Source organism: Callospermophilus lateralis, chromosome 20 (assembly GCF_048772815.1).
Source record: "Callospermophilus lateralis isolate mCalLat2 chromosome 20, mCalLat2.hap1, whole genome shotgun sequence".
Taxonomy (NCBI): domain Eukaryota; kingdom Metazoa; phylum Chordata; class Mammalia; order Rodentia; family Sciuridae; genus Callospermophilus; species Callospermophilus lateralis.
Window position 1 is genome coordinate 6,301,937 of NC_135324.1, and position 19,691 is coordinate 6,321,627.

Genomic DNA, 19,691 nt, shown 5'->3' on the forward strand with positions numbered 1-19,691 from the left:
CGGCAACCTTAATATCCACTGAGGAACTGGATATATAAATATCCCTTGACTTATGGTGAGGTTTACATCTGATTAAACCCATAGTGAACTGAAAATATCACTAAGACAAGCAACCTTAAATTCATCCCGACACAAAAACAACTCTTAAGATATACGTTGGATTGAAAAATACTTTTTTTTTTTATTTCACAAAAAAAATAGAATTATTTTAAATATGACATTTCGCCTAGTGCATTAAAAATAGCATTTGTTTCCTACACATATTTTCAATATGATTTTTCAAAAACATACCCAGTGCATAAACATTGGAAATGTGGCAGAAATACACACTTAATACTTTATTTTATAAAATAGGACAAGTATTGTTTTTGAAGTGCTTCTGTAGACATTGCATATGTTTCTCCCTACAAATGAGGCAGGGAGAATGAGCAGGTGCTCTTACTTAGAAAGAAATTGAGGACCCAGAAATTAAATGACTTCCATAGCAGCAGAATCAGACATGAGATTATTTCTCCTTATTCTTCATCCAGCCATAAATAACACAAAGAATAAAAGCTCCATTAAAAATACAAACATTAGTAGGGTGGGAGGATACAGATGCTCAGCAGGCACTTAATAAATATCTGTGAATTGCAAGATCACCAAGAGGAAGTAGTAAGCGCAGAAAGTCCTTTGCCAAGTGCCTGGCATTGTAACATCTGAGACCTTGCGAGTAAGTCAAGAACTTCACTGTGACACAAGTTGAATACCTTTCAGGGTATGGAAGTTCAAAGGTGGTTGTTGGCAAATGTGACTCACAGGTCTTAACTCTGGAAATTGCTATCAACATTGTAGAATTGCTCCATCAGTTGTCAAGGGCTGACAGCTGCTGGAGTGACAGCTTTTACTGGTATGGATATCGTCATGGACTCCCCAGAACCACAAAATCACCCACATCCTGGGTCCATTTACCAGGCTTCTGCTTCAGTCTCTTCTGATACCCGGCTCTGACTAACAAATCCCAGACAGGAAGAACACTTTGTAGATTTTTGTGTCTGTAAAAGCTGAGGTCCCTTGTCCCCTAACTCACTCTGGTAAAATGGAAGTTTCTTTCCCTTCCATATGGAAAGCTCATGTTGGTTTCTTGGCAGAACTTGGAGTCTGCCTCAGACCTTTTTCTTAACTGGACACTTTGTCTTTCCAATTGAGGACAAGGTTCCTCAGCTATGTTCCAGTCATCAAGGTCCAAAGAGCTCAGCACTGTCTAGTTGTTCCTCATTGTAGAGCAGGATGTTCTCCATCAATTTCCGTTTGGCCTCATTGATCTCAACTTCCCATGAAGTCTCTGTAGCTGTAGTTCAGTGGAAAATAAAAAAGAGCAACCTGAAGAAAAGTTATAATTCTTTGAAAGTTAAGATTTGGGCACAGTCTCCCTTAAATTAGGTTTTTCAATCAGGCCTCAGATAACAAGCATGTTTATGCCTTCTTCCTTTGCAAGGAAGTCCACCTTTCCAGACAGGAGGGGGCTCCCATGCTCCTCTCCACAGTGGAAAGAGGTATAGAGTTCACAACACTACAGCCTCTCTCTCCCCGCTGGGAGGAGCAGCAGTAGGAGTGGTCTGAGCCTAGATATTCATTGAGCCACATCAAGGGGACCAGAACACTTCATAGAAAACATCTTCCTAATTTTTATTTCAGAAGGAAGCCTGGATGTGACAGGAATGGAAGGTTTCTTAGAAATGGCTGATGAGTATGAAGAGGTAGGCTGGGAGAGGCCACACCAGGCCCTTGATGGTCTGGGGAAAGAGTTCAGACTTGGTCTCTGAGATGGGGACTTTAAACAAGGGTGTTTCATGAGCACTTTGTTTTTAAAAACCACTATAGGGCTGGCATGGTGTTGTAATTGGAGCATCTCTGGAGGCCGAAACAGGAGGATTGCAAGTTTAAGACCAGATTCTGCAACATAGAGGGCCTTAAGAAACTTAATGAGAATTTGTCTCCAAATAAAAAAACAAAGAGCTAGGGATATAATTCACTGGAAAAGCACCCCTGGATTCATTTCCCTAGTACGAAAGAAACAAAACAAAACAAAAACCCATTCTAGCGCTGGGGGTATAGCTTAGTGGAGTACTTGTCTGGCATATGTTAGGCCCTGGGTTCTACCCCTAGCACCAGAGAAATACATACATACATAAATAAACATAAAAACCACTCTAGTTGGCTTCCAGAGAAAGAACTGGTAAAGGAGGGACTCCAGTGGGTAAAGGAGGATGCAGGGAGGCTGTGCTGTCATCCCACATGAAGGACAGAAGTTTAGCCTGTGGATAAGGATAGGCAGAAATGGAGACAGAGAGGTTCAGGAAGAGAGGGAAATGTCAAGGATAACTCCTGGGTTTCTCATTGTGCAACTGGCTGGCCAGTGAATGGATGGATAACTAAATAAAGGAGTGAAAGGGGGGACAGAGGAAGAAATGTTGGGTAGAAGTTAGGGACACACCAATGAGGGTACAAAAGTCCTTGGAGGACCTTCCCTGCTTACCATCCTCGGGAGCCCGTGGGCCAATGCAGGCCTCAGAGGAGTCTGCCTCCACTCCTCTGGTGTCCTGTAGCCTTCCTTCTCCGTTCTCTGCAGGGACAGGTGAGGTCCTCACAGAGGAGGGGGCATCAAGGCTACCATCATCCACATCATCTGTTTCCTCGGGAGTGTTGGAGGAAGCTCCTGTGCCCTCAGAGAACCCGCTCCAAGGCAGCGAGGTCTCCTGACTTCGGAACCACTCTTCCACCACAGCTACAGAGCCACGCGCCTTGGGGCGGAGGGAGAAGAGCACTTGTCAAGAACCCTTTCTAAAATCGAAAGCCAAAACCTTGTCACCCAGGCCTCGGGAGAGACACACTAAACCATGAAATGGCTGTTGTTTTATTGGAAGAACAGCATCCTGTATTTGAAAAGATCTGAACTTGACTCCTGCCCCCACAGCCATAAACGAAAGACAGCACACAAGCCCAAATGGGCCCATCGAAGAACCCCATTCCTCTGGCCACGTGGGTGGTCCAGGCTTCAGCACATGACCTAAGAGAGCCAACTGGAATCCTGCCTTAAGATTTTCCCACCTTGAGCTGGAAAGAGTGCCCTTTGCTTTCTAGTGGAACCAGACTCCCCACCAAACACAGGAAATCCATTTACAGAACCCCAATGGAGAGCAGAGTAGAGGCAAGAGATGGAGACAGGGCCAGAGACACAGACACATGACAGTGACTCACCAGGGGGTCTAACTGCCCTGAAAGCAGAGCAAGGTTGGCCCTCTCTGCTGTTTGGTCAAATGAACCACTAAATTTGTTAATTCCACTTTTGCACACACATGCTCACGTGCATGTATGCACACACACATGAAGACCTTTGTTTTTTTCCCCAGGAGGTGTACACTAGGCCATGCAGACTTATAATAATAGTAACAAATTGCATTTCCTCAGTGCCTTGTAAAAGTTTAGTGTGTGGTCAGGGTGCAGTGATGCACGCCTGTATTCCCACTGACTCAGGAGGTTGAGGCAGGAAGATCGAGAGATCCAGGCCAACTTTAGTAACTAGGGAGGCTGTCAGCAACTTAATAAGACTCTGTCTCAAAATAAAAAAATAAAAAGGGCTGGGGATGTACTCAGTGGTAAAGTGTCCCTGGGTTCAATCCTCAGTATAAAAAAAAAAAATATGCACAGGTGTGAATTTACAGATTTCACATATAACACATAATGAGTTTTCATGTAGGTCTCCAGATCCTGCTACTTCCCACCCTCAAAAAGAGGAAGGAGGGGGCTGGGTTGTGGCTCAGTGACAGAGCACTTGCCTCGCATATGTGAGGTACTGGGTTTGATCTTCAGCACCACATAAAAATATTTAAATAAACGAAATAAAGACATTGTGCCTGTGTATAACTAAAAATATATATTTTTTAAAAAAGGGTGGAGGAAAAGAGGAAGGGGGGACCCAGAGAGAAGAGGAGGGAACGAAATCCCGTTGGAGAAAGCAAGTAGAGTCTGTAAACATCAGAGAGTCTGGCCCAACCACACATCTGCTCTCAGGCTCCCCCACTGTCCACACACTACCCCTTTTTTGCTCATGAGCACTCCAGTAGGTTCTACTTGTCACCAAAGACAGCCCTTATTTATGAGATCATGCCCAGCAAGCCCTGGCAAGGCAGGCACAGGCATCCTCCGAAAGTGAGGCCCAGCTGAGGGCGCGGCTCACCTCCTCCAGGCTGGCGTTGCGCCTCCGCAGGCAGAGGTAGATGGCTGTGCCCAAGGCCTCAGCACAGTGCTCTGGCAGCGCCCCTGCTCTTTTTTCCAGGTACTTCTGGCAGATCTCCTTTGCCACTGCCTTCTCCACACCCGTCTTCCTGGAGCAAAGTGAGGAGGTGCTGCTGGGAATCTCACTGAGGAGTACATCCTTCTGTGGGAAGAAGGGTGTGAGGTCCCTGTGAGCTGCAGGCTATGGCAGCCACCCACCTGCCCTGCCCACCTCCAGGACGGCCCTCAAGCCTCAAAACCTTCTCAGACATCTCATAGGACATTTTAAAAATAAATGCTCAGGCCTAGTGCAGTGGTACATTCCCATAATCCCAGGGACTTGGGAAGCTGAGACAGGAGGATCCCAAGTTCAAAGCCAGCCTCAGCAACTTAGTGAGACTCTATATCAACATAAAAAATAAAAAGGGCTGGGGATGTAGCTCAGTGGTAAAATGCCCCTGGGTTTAATCTCCAGTACCAAAAAGTGAATAAATAAAATAAAACACCCAAGTCCCAGACACCAGAGAAATACTCAGGAACTGGAAAATCTAAATTCCTTATATACCTAAGGCATCCCATAGTGCCCTCACCCCACAACCACTAGGGCCTGACCTTTCTAGGCCTCAGTTGCTTCAGCAGGAAAATAGGGTAACAAAAATACCTTACTACTAGGACTAACACAAACATTATCAAGATAATGTACCAACAGCACAGTGGGAAACCTGATGCAGAATCAATATGCAATGGCCCATGGGTGGTAAACTCCAGTGACAACTGTCATTTGCACACTACTTACTGTAGGCTGAGCACTTGACTCACATTTATGACTTAAGTCTTGTTAACAATGACATGGGCTCTTTCTTCCTCCATAACCATCAAGGTCCCCATGAAAGAGCTTGTGGTCAAAGTCAGGGGCACAAAGCAGGTTCTGAAGTTTACCCTTGCCTGTGCCTACCCTGCAGAAGATGGAATCCTGGGCATGGCCATTGCCAGCAGGTTCTTCAGGAGATAATAAAAATGAATGGAAAAGTTGGGAATTGGGAATTTCAGAACAGGAGCTGTAACCATCAAAAGAAACAAAGAGTGCTAAGGGTAGTGCCAGGGCATTGTGGTGCCAAACTGTGACATAGGAGGCTGAGGCAAGAGGATCACTTTTCAAAGCCAGCCTCAGCAACCTAGCAAGGCCCTAAGCAACTTAGCGAGATCCTGTCTCTAAATAAAAAATAAAAAGGGCTGGGAATACTGTTGAGTGTTTAAACCCCCTGGGTTTAATGCCTGGTACCAAAGGAAAAAGGAAGAAAAACTACAACAAGTATGTTTACAATTCAGAAAAAAAAAAACAGCTCTGAAAGATTATCAGTCATGGGTCATGATGTTACTTCAAAAACAAATTAAATAAATAAATAAGCAAACAAATCCCACTCTACTGCAGTCTCCCCATCCAGCCAATGTGGGGTGTGAGGATCTGAGGAGCAGCCACAAGCTCAATACCTGGAGAGAAACCTGTAGCAGATAAGGGGTGCATTTGCACAATTCCTTTGTATGAGCTCTGCCTTTTAAATGTTTATGTTTTTAAAAAGTGTAATGGGGGCTGGGGTGTTGTTCAAAAGTAGAGCACTTGCCTACCATTGGCAAAGCCCTGGGTTCCATCCCCAGCATCATGAAATTAAATAAATAATGGTGTTCAAAGTGGACAGACGAATAAGTGACAGTCGAGGTTTGTGACTGACAGGCACATAGGTTACCACCGCCTGGAATGGAACCAGAAACTACTCAGGGTGATTATGCTGCAAGATTGATAAAAGCAGCAGCCTGATGGAAAGACAGGTATTATCTAGCCACCATCAGCAAGAGGTGCTGAGAACAGGCTGTGACAGGATGATGAAACTTCACAATGGAGGAGTCAGCAGCTAATTTCAGCACTCACCACTCATGAGTAGGACACAGGGCTCAGGGCCCGGTGATGCAACTGCAAGCCCAGGGCACCTGGAGGAAGTGCACTGACAATAACCCACGAACCCACACCTAGTCTGAACTGCCAGCAGCCAGGGCACAGGAAATATACGGGGAACAGAGAAACAAGTGAAAGACACCATAAGGACACAGTGGGGCAGTCTACTATTGACTCACAAAAATACAATGACGTACAAAAGGCAAAGGGAGGAGGGGCAGAGAGAGGACACCCACAAGAAACAACTGGACTGAGGACTTTTTTGGGTCCACAAGCAAACCACCTTGCAAAAGCAACCGTGGGGCTGGGGTGCAGCTCAGTGATAAAGTGCTTGCCTAGCATGTGCGAGGCTCTGGCTCCATTAATAACTCCACTCTTAATAAGGAGTGGTTATTAAATCATATCAAGGAACTAAGAAAATAACTATTTCATGTGAACAATCACATAATATCTGGGATTTGCTTTAAAATTGTTCATGATAACAAGGGGTTTGGAGAAGTGACCATCCCTGCAGTAGGAAGGGATGATGGAGACAGAGGAATGGAGTCCCTGAGCTGCTGGGTTTCCTAAGCCAAGTGTATGGAGTGACTGAAATAAAAAATAGTAGTATTTAAGTATTACAAGAAGTTTTTGTTAAAATTTAAAATACGACAGGGGTTGGGGGTGTAACTCAGTAGTAAAGTATATGCTTAGGACTCAAGAAGCCCTGGGTTCAATCCCCAGCACCAAAAAAAAAAAAAAAATTACATTTCACAAAGTGGTTAGATTTGGGGGTCAAACATTAACTGTCCCCTCATTTCAAAAAAGGGTTATCAAAAATTATATCCCTCCACATTTGTGGAAAACATTTAAGAATAACAAAAAAAAAAAAAAAAAAAAAAACCTCCTCCTCATATGACATTCTCCAGGGAGTCCCAGAGGACTGCTAGGGACTATGTCTTGAGGAAAAGTCAGGAAAGAAAGATCACCCCTAAAGGGCCCCAAACCACATCCACATTGGATCTATGCCCTCTTTACAGCATCCGGGATCCAGAGCCAAAAAGGATGGAGGCCACAGAGTTCAGCAAAGGGACAAGGGTGATTTTTCTATATAGAAAGGAAGGCCAGCAGGCTCCCCACCCTAGAGCACAGGGTGTGTTTTGGGGTCACATACACACACACACACACACACACACACACACACAGCTGGTTTTCCAATGGTCTCAACATCTGGCCAGGAAAGTACCCTGGGCTGGCGTAGCCCCTGAGCAATTCTGCAGAAGGCATGGACTCAATCTCAGCCCTGTCATGTGGCACCTGAGCCTAAGCTTTCTCAGCAGCAATATGGGGGCGATAATGGTGAGTTTGGATGGGTGGACTGTCACAATAGTTAAATACTCAGAAAAGTGTCATGGTCAAGAGCTTAAGATCTGGAACCCAAAGGACCCAAGTCAGAATTGTGGCATGTAGGACTCTGAGGTCTCAAGTGACTCTCAGGGCCCACATTCCTCATCCGTGGATCATCATCATGATCCCATCATGGGGATTTTGAGAAGATTCCAAAAGATTATATATGAAAAGTGCCTAGCACAGAGCAGAGTCATACCTTGTCAGCACATTTTTGAAATGACACTGTGTTTGTGTGTGTCTGTGTGATCTTTGACCTATAAAAGTACTGCTTTTATTACAAAACCCCATTTTTTTAAATTTTTTTAGTCATAAGTGAACACAATGTCTTTATTTTACTTTACATGGTGCTAAGCATGGAACCCAGTGCCTTATGCATGCTAGGCGAGCACTCTACCTCTGAGCCACAACCCCAGTCTCACAAAAACTCCATTTATTATTTTTTAAAAAAAAAAAACACTTAAAGGGGCAGAAATTAACTTTGACCAAGTTGAAGACAACCCTATCTAATTGCCTGTTAGGTAGAGAAGAAATGGGTTTTCCCTACCCATTCTAAATTCAACCATCGTGAGAAAGCAATTGTTTGGCCAATGGAGGTTGGGCGGTGAAAGTCATTTTGCACAAATGCAAATCAAACCCTGGACTGAGGCCTCATTAGTGTGTTTAAAACAGACCCAGACCTCCCTACACACAGCAATGACTCACAGGTACCAGTCTGTTGGCCAGAAGTGACCTAGTCCCTTACCAGATAAACTGGGCTGCGGTCCTTATCCACTGCAGGGATGCCAGTGAGGATCTCTGCCAGCACCTGGAGAGAATAGAACAGGGAGTTACCACAGTTCAGCTCTGACATTCATGCACAAGGTCAGTGGGAGAACTGGCCATAAGGGAAGCTTCTCTGTAGTGCAGTTTGAGCCCCAGGATGGCTCTGCCATTTGCCAGCAGACACTTGCTCAAAGTCTGGGACATGGGAATATCACTGAATATTCCTCCAACTAAAGATATCGCCCAGCTGCCAGCAGTCTCGCCAACAGCAAAACAGGGAGGATGGAATTCAAAAAGTCAAGTGTGTAAATGTGTGTATGTTGTTATTATTTGGCAGACAACATCTTGCTGCATTGTCCAGGCGTCCTCAAACTCTTGATCCTCCCTCCTGCACCTCAGCCTCCCAACTAGCTGAGATTATAGGTATGTGACACTGTGCCTAGCTCCAATACACATTTTTTTTTGTAAAAGTATTGAACTCAGGAGCACCTTACCACTGAGCTACATCCAGCTCTTTTTATTTTTAACTCTGAGACAGGGTCTCACTAAATTGCTGAGGTTGGCCTCAAATGTGCAATCCTCCTGCCTCAGCCTCACTACAGGCATGCACCACTTTGCTTGGCTTCCAACGTGCTATTTTTAAAGATTACTTCATTTTGTGGTATATATACACAATGGAGTTTTATTCACCTATAAAAAAGAATGAAATTATGTCATTTGCAGGAAAAATCAATGGAACTTGAAACCATTTTGTTGAGCAAAATAAGCCAAATTCTGAAGGTCAAGAATCTGTATGTGGGCTGGGGATGTGGCTCAAGCGGTAGCGCGCTCGCCTGGCATGCATGTGGCCCGGGTTTGATCCTCAGCACCACATACAAAGATGTTATGTCTGCCAAAAAACTAAAAAATAAATATTAAAAAAAATTCTCTCTCTCTCTCTCTCTCTCTCTCTCCCCCTTTAAAAAAAAAAAAAAAGAATCTGTATGTTTTATCCCATATCTAGAAATTAGAGAAGAAAAAGGAAAAAGAAAGATGGTTGGGGAGAATGTCTTATGAAAACTGAAGGGTTGGGCTGGGGATGTGGCTCAAGCGGTAGCGTGCTCCCCTGGCATGCGTGTGGCCCGGGTTCGATCCTCAGCATCACATACAAACAAAAATGTTGTGTCCGCCGAAAACTAAAAAATAAATATTAAAATTCTCTCTTTCTCTCTTAAAAAAAAAAAGAAAAAGAAAACTGAAGGGAGATCAGTAGAGTAGAGGAAAGGGACCAGGGAAAGGAGGAAGGGAGGGAAAAGGAAAATACTAGAGAATGATATTATACCCAAATTATATTATCATATCATGTGCATGTATGCACACCTAACAATGAATCCCACCATTTTATACAATCATGATATGTGTCTTACTAAACAGGAAACCTATGAACAAGAATTTGCAGCAGAAAGAAGTGTGGTGGTAAAGGGCTGAGTTCAAACTCTATGACTCTTCCTCACATATTTAGGGGATCTTTGGACAAGTAATTAAAATCAGAGCCTCAGTGTCCTAATTGTGAAATAGGGGATCAAGCACATGAGAATGTTACAGGAGTGAACATCTGACCCTTGGGGTCAAATCTTTTTCCCAAAACTCTCCTTCAGCCAAAGTGGAACAGGGACCCATTTACTGGCTGAATGACCCAGTGGCCAGGAGGGGGCAGCAGAGGGCACCACTGCAGCAAGTGGGACTGGAGCCAATTCAAAGTCCAGGTCCTTCCAGGAAGGGAGAGAATGAGGGGAAATTAATAAGCAAACATTTCCTCTGCCCCTTCCACAGGGCCTGTAATGGATGAGCCCTTTACAGAAGTTATTTGGTGCTCATCAAAAAATGCTAAGAGTGGCTGGGGCTGTAGCTCAGTGGCAAAGCACTTGCCTAGCATGTGTGAAGCACTGGGTTCTATCCTCAGCATCACATAAAAATTAACAAATAAAATAAAGTCATTCTGTCCATCTACAACTATAAAAATTTTTTTTAAAAATGCTAAGAGACTGGGGCTGTAGTTCAGCAGCAGAGCGCTTGCCTAGCATGTGTGATCCTCAGCACCACACAAAAATAGACAAAATAAAGGTAGTCTGTCCATCTACAACTACAAGAAATTAAAAAAAAAAAAATGCTAAGTGGGGCTGGGGTTGTGGCTCGGCAGTTAGAGCACTCACCTAGCATGTGCGAGGCCCTGGGTTCGCTCCTCAGCACCACATAAAAATAAATAAATAAAGGTATTGTGCCCAACTACAACTAAAAAATATTTTTTAAAAAATGCTAATAGGGCTGGGGATGTGGCTCAAGCGGTAACACACTCTCCTGGCATGCACGGGGCGCTGGGTTCGATCCTCAGCACTACATACAAATAAAAGATGCTGTGTCCACCGAAAAACTAAAAATAAATATTAAAAAAAAAATGCTAATAGCCGGGCCCAGTGGCACAGGTCTATAACCCCAACTATTTAGGAGGCTGAAGCAAAAGGATTTCAAGATGGAGGCCAGTCTGGACTTTGAAAAAGGGCCGGGGATGTAGCTCAGTGACATGTGCCCCTGGGTTCAATCCCCAGTACCACACACACACACAAAAAAAAAACACTTTGGAGAGCTTAAGGTGCAGCTCAGTAGTACAGCACTTGCCTATCATGAACAAGGCCCCATCTCCATCTCCAGCATAAATAAACAAATAAATAAATATCTCGATATGTGCAGGGTACTGTGCTAACCAGTTCATAAATATAATCCCATATGTACCATTACCCCCATTTTACTGAAGATAAAACTGAGGCCCAGAGATAAGGGTAATGTAATCTAGGCCACAGGACTGAAAATAACAGCTGGATCTAGGTGCTCAGCACTTAGGAGTTCAGTCTTATGGATTCTTTTTCACTTTTTAAATTTTTTATTTGTTTATTTTTGTAGGACTGAGGATTGAATCTTGGGGTGCTGTACTATTGAGCTATATCTCCCACTATTTTCATTTTTTGAGACAGGGTCTCATTAAGTTTCCCAGGCTGGCCTTGGACTTGCAATCCTCCCACCCCAGCCTCCTGTGTAGCTGAGATTATAGATATGCATCCCATGCCTGGCCTGCTGGTTCTTAAAGGAACAGGAAAATTCGAAATAGGCCAAGGGAGGTGAGCAAACCAGCAGAGCTAGACAAGCTGAGACAGAAGGCAGCTGAATCTGGCCCACAGTAGTCCAGATGAGGGCTCTCGTGGCAGATGTGACTGGGTAAGACATCATGGTCAGAGACAGGAAATGCAGAGTTCAACACTGGAGCAGCAGAGAGAGGGAAAGGCCCAGGTACAGCTGTCTGTGTTTGGCTGAAGCCAAACAGGGTGCCACTTTTCTAGCCAATGTTTCCCAGACTGGGTTCCATGGAACACTGATGCTGACAGATACTCTGAGAAACAAGGTCAAGTGAATGGAAACTCAGCATACCTTTCTCTGATGAATTCACAACGTAAAGAACCCTGCTTGACTGTGTTTAACCAACCCAGTATTTTCCAAACATGATTGGCTACAAAACCCTTTTCACACTGATAAAAACCAGCCTGAGTTTCCTCTTAAAATTGAGAGCCATCTCACCACAAAGCCATGAAAAGATAATTTTAGTTTTACTATAAATTCCTACAAATTCTAAACTAGCTTGGAATGCCTGCTCACCCATGAGCTCACCCATGCCTGGTTCTCTCTGACCAGATAGCAGCCTCCTCTGAAACTTGAGTGATGCCTCATCAATCTTGGCCTTCCCTGGCCAGATAACGACCCTCTCTGAGGCTCTAATGACCTTCATAAATTCTGATGTCGGGGCCAGCAAAAATGTAAACTAGCCTTTGTGTTATGCTCCTCAGAGTTGTGTTATCTGTAACTCCCCTTTGTGTAACTTTCTGGGCTATAAAGCTGGGCTGCAAGAAAGTTGCAGGGCTGTCTTGTTCCCCGCGGTTTTTGTTGGGAGAGGCAGCCCGGCCGGTCGAAATAATAAGCTTGCTTTAATTTGATTTTAATTGTAATCAGGGGTCTTTTCTTGCGTCCTGGTCTAACAACACATCGATCCTGTAGAAATCTCAAGGAACTGAGGTGTGTTATACAGAGAGATATTTTGAGGATTGCTATATTTGAACCATATGTTGTAGTTACATTATACCCCGGGGCCTGGGGCACAGTCACAAAGGGCCAGGTTGGAGGTGGTGGCAGGGAGGGATATTGGCTAGGTAGATGCGCACTGAATGACTATTGAACAAATGGATGCTGGACACAGGATAGATGGCTGCACAGTGGATAAACAAATGAGGGAAACCCCACAAATAAACAACTGATGGATGACTGGTGGAATTAGGTAAGTCAGGAGATAATATCTATAGCCTTTTAGAATCCAGACAGTCAGGAATGCCTTTACTTCAAGGGTTGGCAAACATTTTTATAACAGGCCACAGAGGAAATATTTTAGCCTTTTTGAACCACATACAGTCTATCACATACGTATGTCCCTCCACCCCAGAACCCATTATATCCTGGGCTTACAAAGCAGCTCTGAGAAGGCAAGTGAGTATAGTCCAGGTTTGAGCCAAGAAGGAAGCTCTTACTATTCCACAGCTGAAGATGTCCACTCGCTTTGTCAGCTGCCCCACCCTGATGAAATCTTCTGGCAGGTACGCCGCGGAGGCCTGGAAAAGGTGGGTCTTCATCATGGTGTATTTTGACCTTTGGTTGACAGGACACAGGTGAGCCATTGGATGAGCTAGCTTGGGGGTGAAATTTTGGTCCAGCAAAACATTGGAGCTGTGGAAAATCAAAGAGAATCTTCTCATTCTAAGCTGGAAGGTTTGCCATGGACCCTCTTTTGGAAGACGACTTAGGGGTAGGCAATGTCAGCCCCTGGAAGTGGTGGAGTTACTGAAGACCCTCAACTCAGAGCTCACGAGCCAGACCAGTCAGGCAAAGGCAGGGCACTAGGAACCCACTTCCTCTAACAAATGAGGATGGAGTTAAGAATTAGTCTTGGGCTGGGGTTGTGGCTCAGTGGTACAGCATTCGCCCAGCATGTATGAGGCCTTGGGTTTAATCCTCAGCACCACATAAAAATAAATAAATAAAATAAAGGTATTGTGTCCAACTACAACTAAAAAATAAATTAAAAAAAAAAAAAAAGAATTAGTCTTGTTGCCCCAGGAATGTGGCTACAGAGGTGAAGCCTTCCTGCTCCCCACAAATGTCAACCCTGATCAGCTCAGCTGGCCAAGCCCACGCAATGCACCAATCTGGTCCCTTCCAAAGCTGTTCTGACCCCAGCTCTGCATGGCTGATGCAAATCAAAATATCAGCATCCCAGATCCTAAGGAATAAAAAGGGCAGTAAAAAATTTTACAAAAAAACAATAAAAATATTCCTTGACCCATTTATCTCATTGATGGGAAATAACTCTGGGAAAGAATTTGAAAGTGGGGAGATAAGCTAGGCGACATGTGCATCTTCAAATGTAGACGCCAATTCCAACACTCACTGTTAGGAGGGGTTAAGTAAATTATGGGTAAAACCTTTTAATAGAAGATTATGGAGTCACTAACCACAAGGTTGATACTCAATGTGGGGAAATAAAGAGAGGAAACAGAAGATGAACTGGCAACCAGTCAACTATTATCTAGGACTAAGGATCTGTGTAGGGAGGAATTGAAACAAGCTAAAAAAAGGCTGGGCTGGGGAACAGCTTAGTGGTACAGCACTTGCCCAGTGTGCAAAAGGGCCTGGGCTCCATTCCAGTACTACAAAAAGAAAGAAAAAACCAAAGGCTCAGGTGACTCTATGACCAGTGTGATTCTGTAATCTGTACAATTAGAAAAATGAGAAATTATACCCCAATGATACAAATGTATGAATTGCCAAGATCACTGTAATGTCATGTGTATATAATAATAATAAAAAAAAAAAAAACCAAAGTCCCACTGATGAGTCAGGATAGTATACATACCAGTGATGACCTCTAGCCCTTCCAGTTCCTTCCTTGACAATACAATTGTGGATTCAATGAAATGAAAATCAGGGGAGAGAAAAGAGGAAAGGGCTTCCACATTTGCATGTGTCAAATGGAGATAAGCCTCTGGGGAACTATGAGTCCTGTGATTCCACAGCTGGTTCTATCAGATTTTCAGAAATCTTTTAAAAATCGCAGATGCTGAAACCCATGTTGTGACCTCTATTCTTAGACACATGATACTGAGAAGCTGGAGTACAGGAAGCTCTCCTGACAAGATGCTATCACCATGATACACAAGCAACAGTGCACGGGTCTCTAAGAAGATCAGGGAGCTCAAAATCCCAGGGGGATTGGCAGACATGGCCCAAAGCTCAAGAATGAGGTCCACAATGGCTGCTGAGTGGACAGTGAAATGCACTGAGGCGCGGAGGGCTTGCTGGGAAAACAGCAGCTCAGGAAGACAAACAAAGTCAGGCAGGCATGAATACAGAGAGCAACCAGAAGGCACAGCCCCAAACCAATGATTTTTGAGGGCATAACAAGGAGAAAGAAGATATCTAGGGGAGGGAAGGTGGGGAGAGAAAAGCAAAGAGACGAGATGCAGAGGGAGAAAAGAGACGCAAGAACTGGTGCTAGGCCCAGCCTTGTAGCCCAGGCCCTTGGTGAGTCCAACCCAACTCTCACCTCTTGATGTTGCCATGGATGATCTCCAGGCCATGTAGGTGCTCAACAGCACAGAGCAGCCCTGAGCAGATGCTGACACGCTGGGGCCAGGGGAGGGGCTCCAAGTCACCCTAAAAGAAAGAAAAAGTGTAGAAACAGTCACGCCTGCCCCTTCCTAAGGTCCTGATGGACTGGTCCTGGTCTCCTCTCTCCCCTAGTCCTTCATGTCTGTCCTCACAACAGGACTCAGCCACATGACTCACTGACATGGTACTATGGCCCCTGACATCAGACGGAACTGTGTGTAAATCCCCTCAGACACACACTAGCTGTGTGACTTTGGTAAAGACATTTAATGCCTCTGAGGCTGCTTCCTTGGGTAAAAATAGAAACATCAGGCTGGAGGTGTAACTCAGTGGTAGAGTGCTCACCTACTATGTGTAAAGTCCCGGGTTCAAATGAAAGCAAGGAAAGAAGGAAGGGGTGGGGAGAAGGAGGGAGGGAGAAAGACAGACAGAGAAAACAGAGGGAAAAGGAGAGGGAGGAAGGAAGGAAAGGAAAAGAAAAAAAAGGGAAGATTTATCCCTGTTTTAGTAGGACTAATGTAAAGATTCAGGGGCAGTAAAGCATAGTGCCTGCCTTACAGTAGGTGTTCAATAAACAGCAGTCATTTTTACCATGACAGGGGCAGCTCTTGAGATTTCCCTCCTGGAAAAGAAGCTAGGGAGTTGCATGCCTCGTTTGTAGGCCTTAAGCCCATCTCATGTGCTCTGAGAGGAATGCAGGGTGGGCTGAAGCCTCCCACTTGCTCCCAGGCGTTGGCACTTCTGCTCTGAGACTGAATCTCCCAGGCGAAACCACCACCTATTTTTCAACCACTGTTTTAGCTCCCATATCCCCTAACAACTGGCCTGGATGGCCCCTGTTAATAGATTTCTTCTCAAAAACACCAAAATCTGGAGCCAGAAGAACCCAATCGACGGCTCAGCTCATACCCTTGTCAAATGTGCTCCTTTGGGAAAGTCACTTTGTTCCTGTGCCAGAGACCCCTCTTTTGGACAACGGGGGAGGGACCTTTTTTGTTGTTGCAAGGCCAAAAGAAACAACACATGTAAAGCCCTTCTCAAGGTGTCTGGCACATAGTGAAAGCTCAGAACAGTTGGTGACCCTTCATATACCACAATTAATAGTTTCGTCTGGTCCCTGCCAAGGGAAGCAACAATTTGTTGTGGAGGAACTCTCTTAACCTGTCAGAGGATTTTATAAGCAAGAGGTCTATTTTAAAAACTATAAATTTTAGCAGGTATTACATTCACATGATGGTAAAGGTATCAAAGGGAAGATAGTGTAAGTTTTCCTCCCACTCTGTATCCCAGCTACTTAGTTATCCTTCCCAGAGGCAGCCAGTTGACCAGTTCCTTACATATCTTTTCAGAGACAGTCCATTAATACATAAGCAAAAAGGTATATATTGGACTAACATTTGTAATAAAAATTCACCTCCACTTTTCTATACTCTTTCTTCTTAATTATTTTTCTTATCCTGCTGTATAGTACTAATTAGGTCCATCATTGTTGGCTACTACCTCCAGAACAATGATGAACCTAATTAGTACTATGGCATACCTCTGGCTTGCTCTTGACTTGAATGAGATGCCTCTTGTCAAATAATTTTTGCATAGGTTTTTCCTGAAGACATATACTCAGATCTTATCTCCCTTGATCCATCTTCTCTTCTCAAAGCCATCCCTGGTCCTCCCCGAGTGGCCTTCTCCCCTCTGCCCTCCAATAAGTCCTTTACCTTGATTCCCTAACTGGATGCTTCCTGTTCCTGTTCTCTGATTATGACCCAGTCCCTTACCTGACTCTGGAGTCTGTCCTGTAGAGAACCATTTGTCATGTAGGGGTAGATCAGGCTGTGAAACTGTTTTCCGGAGCAATAGCCCAGCAGAGGTAAGATGTTGGGGTGGCAACATCTGAAATCAGACATCAGTACACAGTGATAATTCAGACAACAAGAAGAGCCAAAGACTTCCACCCTCTCCACCTACAAGGCATGACAACCTCGAAGGTGCCACACACTCCAACCCCTAATGACTTCACCCTGCTGCACTTCCCTGAAGTATGACACCTTTACCAACCCATTTCCAGGAACAGAAGTCTTGAGATTAGGGAACTTGCCCAAGGCCACAGCCAGTAAGCAGTGAAGCCAGGACCCAGCTCCATGTCAGTATGACTTTGGGATTGGAGTTCTTCCCCACCATCCTTTCCTACTGGGTCTCAGTCACCATTCCCTCCAGGATCACCTCCTTCCTTTCTGGCCACTCTTAGACTTTTTTACTAAGACCCTATTCTTTTGCCTTCCTCTGAAATAAGGGTCTCCTGCAGCTGAGCTCCTCAGCTGGCTTTAGGTGCCTCCTGCTGCTATTAGAAACAATCCCAAACCCCTTGACTCCTAGCCCCATCCTCAGCTCCACACCTGAATGTCTAACTGTATCCTGATGCTCAAGTCAATGTCATTTTAGGCTCAGCAAGTACCAAACCTGCTTCTCCATCTGTATTTATTATATCTGCAATGGGCACACCACCTATCCAGCTTCCTGGACGCTTCCTTACCTCCCCCATCTAATGAGTCACTATTTGTCACATAGACAGCTTTCTAAATGCCCCTTCATTTCCCTCTCCTTGGCCTTGGTCACCCCCATCCCATCCCATTGCCTCTCTGCTTCCCTCCACCTTCTGCCTGATCTCTCTATCCCCCCTACTTCCTATCCACACTCGTCACGCCCATTAGTTATTTACAGGCCAGTCCCCCACTGGACCATTAACTTCTCCAAGGCAGGGACCGTCTGCTTCAGGTCTGCATGTCCTGGAGCCTAGGAAAGGGATGGATGGCTCCATTATTTCAATCAATGAATGAGGGAGCAACTGCCAACTCTACCCAGGCACTAAGTCAAAGTGGAAGCAGAATTATGTTTTCAGTTTTAATAAAGTGTATGTATATATATATGTGTGTATGTGTGTCAAGAGCCATCCGTGCACTATGTGTGAACCAAAAATCAGCATTGCAGCCAATGAATAGGAGAATCTGGTGTCTGGGAACTCTTCCAGTGGAAATTTCCTCTGGCTGTAACCGTCCAAACTCATGTGAGCCCTATTCATCTCTGCCTGGTCCCCCACAGTACCAGAGATAGGGTGACCTGCTGTAGTAACACAGCCTCTCAGAGATGGGTTTGACCTGCCAAGATGACAATCAACCTGTTGACTGCAAAACATCAGAAGCAAGACTCCATCCCTGAAACCTATCCCTGCTTTGATGTACACCCTTAAATAAACCACAAGAGCCATTTTCTAATTGTCCAGCTCCAACTCCTGTGTGGGCTGGATATATCAGGTGCTCTGCTTCAAAACCATTTCTGACTCTGTATCTTTTGTTCTTCACTAATTATTTTTGACTTATTTTCTGTGGTGATTTATAACCTCCTGGGCAGGAAAAGGGACCCCCTGGCAAGGCACTGGCAGCCTTGTGCACTGATGGAGATGTGCACTTTGAACACTCATATCCATCAATAAAAAGAAGAAGAATGAAAGAAAATATATCAAAATAATGCCAGGCACAGCAGCACCTGCTGGTAATCCCAGTGACCTGGGACATTGAGGCAAGAGGATCGCAACTTTGAGGTCAATTTAGGCAACATAGCAAGATCCTCTCTCAAAATACAAATTTTAGAAAGCCTGGGGGTGTAACTCAGTAATACAGTACCTGCCTAGTAAGTTCAAAGCATTACAAAAAGAAAAAAAATATATTGGGCGCAGAGGTACACACCTGTAATCCAGCTACTTAGAAGGCTAAGGCAGGCTGAGCACAGTGGTGTACACCTGTAATCCCAGTGGTTTGGGAGGCTGAGGCAGGAGGATCACGAGTTCAAAACCAGTCTCAGCAAAAGCAAGGTGTTAAACAATTTGGTGAGACCCTGTCTCTAAATAAGATACAAAGTAGGGCTAAGGATGTAGCTCAGTGGTCAAGTGCCTGAGTTCAATCCTTGGTACCAAAAAAAAAAGAAGGTGGCGGGCTAAGGCAGGAGAATCATAAGTTGAAGGCCAGTCTGAGCAATGTATCAAGACCCTGACTCAAAAATGAAAAGAGCTGAGGATGTAGCTCAGTAGTATAGCTATACTATAACCTCCCTGAGTTCAATCCCCTGTATCACACACAAAATAAAATATTAATACACACTGCTATGGTACTTTAAATATTTTTTTTAAATATTTATTTTTTAGGTGTAGATGGACACGACACAATGCCTTTATTTTTATGTGGTGCTGAGGATCAAACCTGGATCCCGCCTGAGCTAGGCGAGCACTCTTCCACTGAGCCACAATTCCAGTTCATATATTTTCTTATTTATAATTTTTTTCCAGTGCTGAGGCTAGAACCTAGGGAGGGCCTCATGCATGCTAGCTCCACCATGGAGCTACACACCCAGTACTTAAAGTTATATTTCTTAAAATACTCCCTAGTAATCATGCATTATTCCATAATCATCATGCATCATGTGGCCAGCATGCAATAGGAGGTCAATATGTGTCCATGAAGGGAGAGTCAGGACAAAGTTCCCAGGACTGTGAAAAAGCTTTCCCAGTCCCCACCCAGCTCTGGAATTGGAAGGCCCACTT

The 19,691-nt window shown here is 44.5% G+C and overlaps 1 protein-coding gene across 2 annotated transcripts in view; it reads right to left on the reverse strand.

Annotated features, from left to right (window-relative positions):
• Window positions 1–156: 156 nt before the first annotated feature.
• The window catches only part of Irak2 (interleukin 1 receptor associated kinase 2), a 56,255-nt gene continuing 36,720 nt past the window's right edge, over window positions 157–19,691 (reverse strand). Inside the window, exons 7-13 of one of the 2 annotated variants that reach the window (XM_076841052.1) lie at window positions 16,876–16,990; window positions 15,036–15,145; window positions 12,964–13,159; window positions 8,340–8,402; window positions 4,220–4,417; window positions 2,519–2,783; window positions 157–1,330 (exon numbers count right to left, since the gene is read on the reverse strand). In XM_076841052.1, coding sequence (XP_076697167.1) covers window positions 1,218–1,330; window positions 2,519–2,783; window positions 4,220–4,417; window positions 8,340–8,402; window positions 12,964–13,159; window positions 15,036–15,145; window positions 16,876–16,990 — 1,060 coding nt within the window. In that variant the 3' untranslated portion in view covers window positions 157–1,217. Of the gene's footprint in view, window positions 1,331–2,518; window positions 2,784–4,219; window positions 4,421–8,339; window positions 8,403–12,963; window positions 13,160–15,035; window positions 15,146–16,875; window positions 16,991–19,691 lie in introns of both variants that reach the window. The other variant, XM_076841051.1, reaches the window with a different exon arrangement.